At 34.2% G+C, this 1,815-nt stretch overlaps 1 protein-coding gene across 1 annotated transcript in view; it reads left to right on the top strand.

Moving 5' to 3' along the window:
• LOC105502753 (ankyrin repeat domain-containing protein 36A-like) overlaps positions 1-1,815 on the top strand; it is a gene marked incomplete at its 3' end in the record, with an annotated part of 32,764 nt that overhangs the window by 21,125 nt on the left and 9,824 nt on the right. The window contains exon 7 of the mRNA XM_011929382.1: positions 23-84. Coding sequence (XP_011784772.1) covers positions 23-84 — 62 coding nt within the window. The remainder of the gene's footprint in view (positions 1-22; positions 85-1,815) is intronic.

Genomic DNA, 1,815 nt, shown 5'->3' with positions numbered 1-1,815 from the left:
ACTGAACATGTTTTTAACCCAGACAAGGAAAAATTTTATAATGATACAGAAAGTACGAAGGCAAGAAACCCAGAAGTAGTTATGGTTGAAATAAAAGAAGACAAATAGGTTGTTAGACAAATGACTGGAAAAAAAAAAAAATCCCAAAATACTACTAATTGGAAAGTAAACATCGGACATATGACTCAATTTAGTGATTCAAAAAGCCTTTTAGATATGTGACTTACTTCCTCCAAAGAAATGAAGCCTGTGAAAGTTATATTACTCATTGATCAACATGAAATGAAGTGTAAAGGTAGGACCAATGCATAAATATAAGGCTTTGTTAATCCTATAGCAGTGTATGCACACATTGCTTACTACTGTACCGTACAGTACTGATATGTTACAAGAATGTTCATCTCAGAAATATGCCTTATATCAACACAGAATGAAAACTGTGTCTTGTACCCTTTCAGTCAAAGAGCTATGATCATTTCACTGTGCTTTTCTCAGTGTGAATGGCAGGCCCAATGTGTCTGTTGACTCTGCTTCTCTTCTATGCCATTACCCATTTACCCATGGTCAAGTTACCATTTCCTCCCACCTGAAATACTGTGATAACCTTATAACTGTCTTTCCTACTATTCTGCCTTCCAAAACCATGACCTGTTCTGCAACCATAATTATATAGTTTTAAAAATCACATCTGATCATGTTACCTGCTTGCTGAAAACCCAGCTGCCATTTATTGCTATAAGGTACAGATCTCCATCCTTGAACTTTATACTGCGTCATTGCATACCCTTCTCTGTGTCACAGCCAGTGTCTTAGGTGTTTGCTCCTACAATCGGTAGCTTTAGTGTGGTGTAATTGATATGTGATAAAGTGCACACATGTAAAAGGTACCATTTGATAAGTTTAACAGATGTATACACATGTGAAACTATTACTGTCATCAAGATAGTCAACATATATCCATCACCCACTAAAGTCTCCTCATGGCCCTTCATATTCCTGTTTTTAAAAACTGCTAAATGATTTTCTAAAATATTTGTACTATTTTCTATTCTCATCAGCAGTAAATGACCATTCCAGTTGCTATGTTGTCACGGTATTGCTGTATTTATTTTTTTTAATTTTAGTCATTCTGATGGGTGTATTATGTATATTATTGTGGGTTTAATGTACACGATCCTAATGACTAAAATGTTGAGCATCTTTCCATGTTTATTTGCCATCTGTATATCTTCTTTGTTGAACTGTCTTTTCAAATCTTTTGCCATTTAGAAAATTAGGTTGCTGTTTTCTTACCTGTTGAATTTTAATAATTCTGTATGTATTTGGATGCTATTACTTTTTAGCTACTTTTTTACAAGGGTATTTTTTTTTCCAGATTTTGGGTTGACTTTTCACTTGCTTTGTAGTATCTTTTGAAGAGCAGAAGATTTTAATCGTAATGAAGTCCAATTTAATTGTTTGTTGAATTACAGATTTTGCATTTTTTGCCATATGTAAAAAATGTTTGCCTAGCACAAGGTTGCAAAGATTTTTTCCTATGCTTTGTTCTAGAAATTTTATAGATTTGGATCTTACATTGAAATCTATGTTCCATTTTTGAGTTTCCTATTGTATATGGAGGGAGGTGAGGTATGGATTCAAGTTCACTTTTTGGATATGGACGGCCAGTTGTTCCAGCACCGCATGTTGAAAGGCTATTGTTTCTCCACTGTATTGCCACCATGCCTTTGTCAAACATAAGCTGGTTGCATATGTGTTATGTATTTCTAGACTCTCTGTTGAGTTTTATTAACTTACAGATGCTTCTCAAATTGT

Source organism: Colobus angolensis, unplaced genomic scaffold (assembly GCF_000951035.1).
Source record: "Colobus angolensis palliatus isolate OR3802 unplaced genomic scaffold, Cang.pa_1.0 Scaffold803, whole genome shotgun sequence".
In the NCBI taxonomy this organism is placed as follows: Eukaryota; Metazoa; Chordata; class Mammalia; order Primates; family Cercopithecidae; genus Colobus; species Colobus angolensis.
This window is presented reverse-complemented; position numbering and strand designations above follow the sequence as displayed.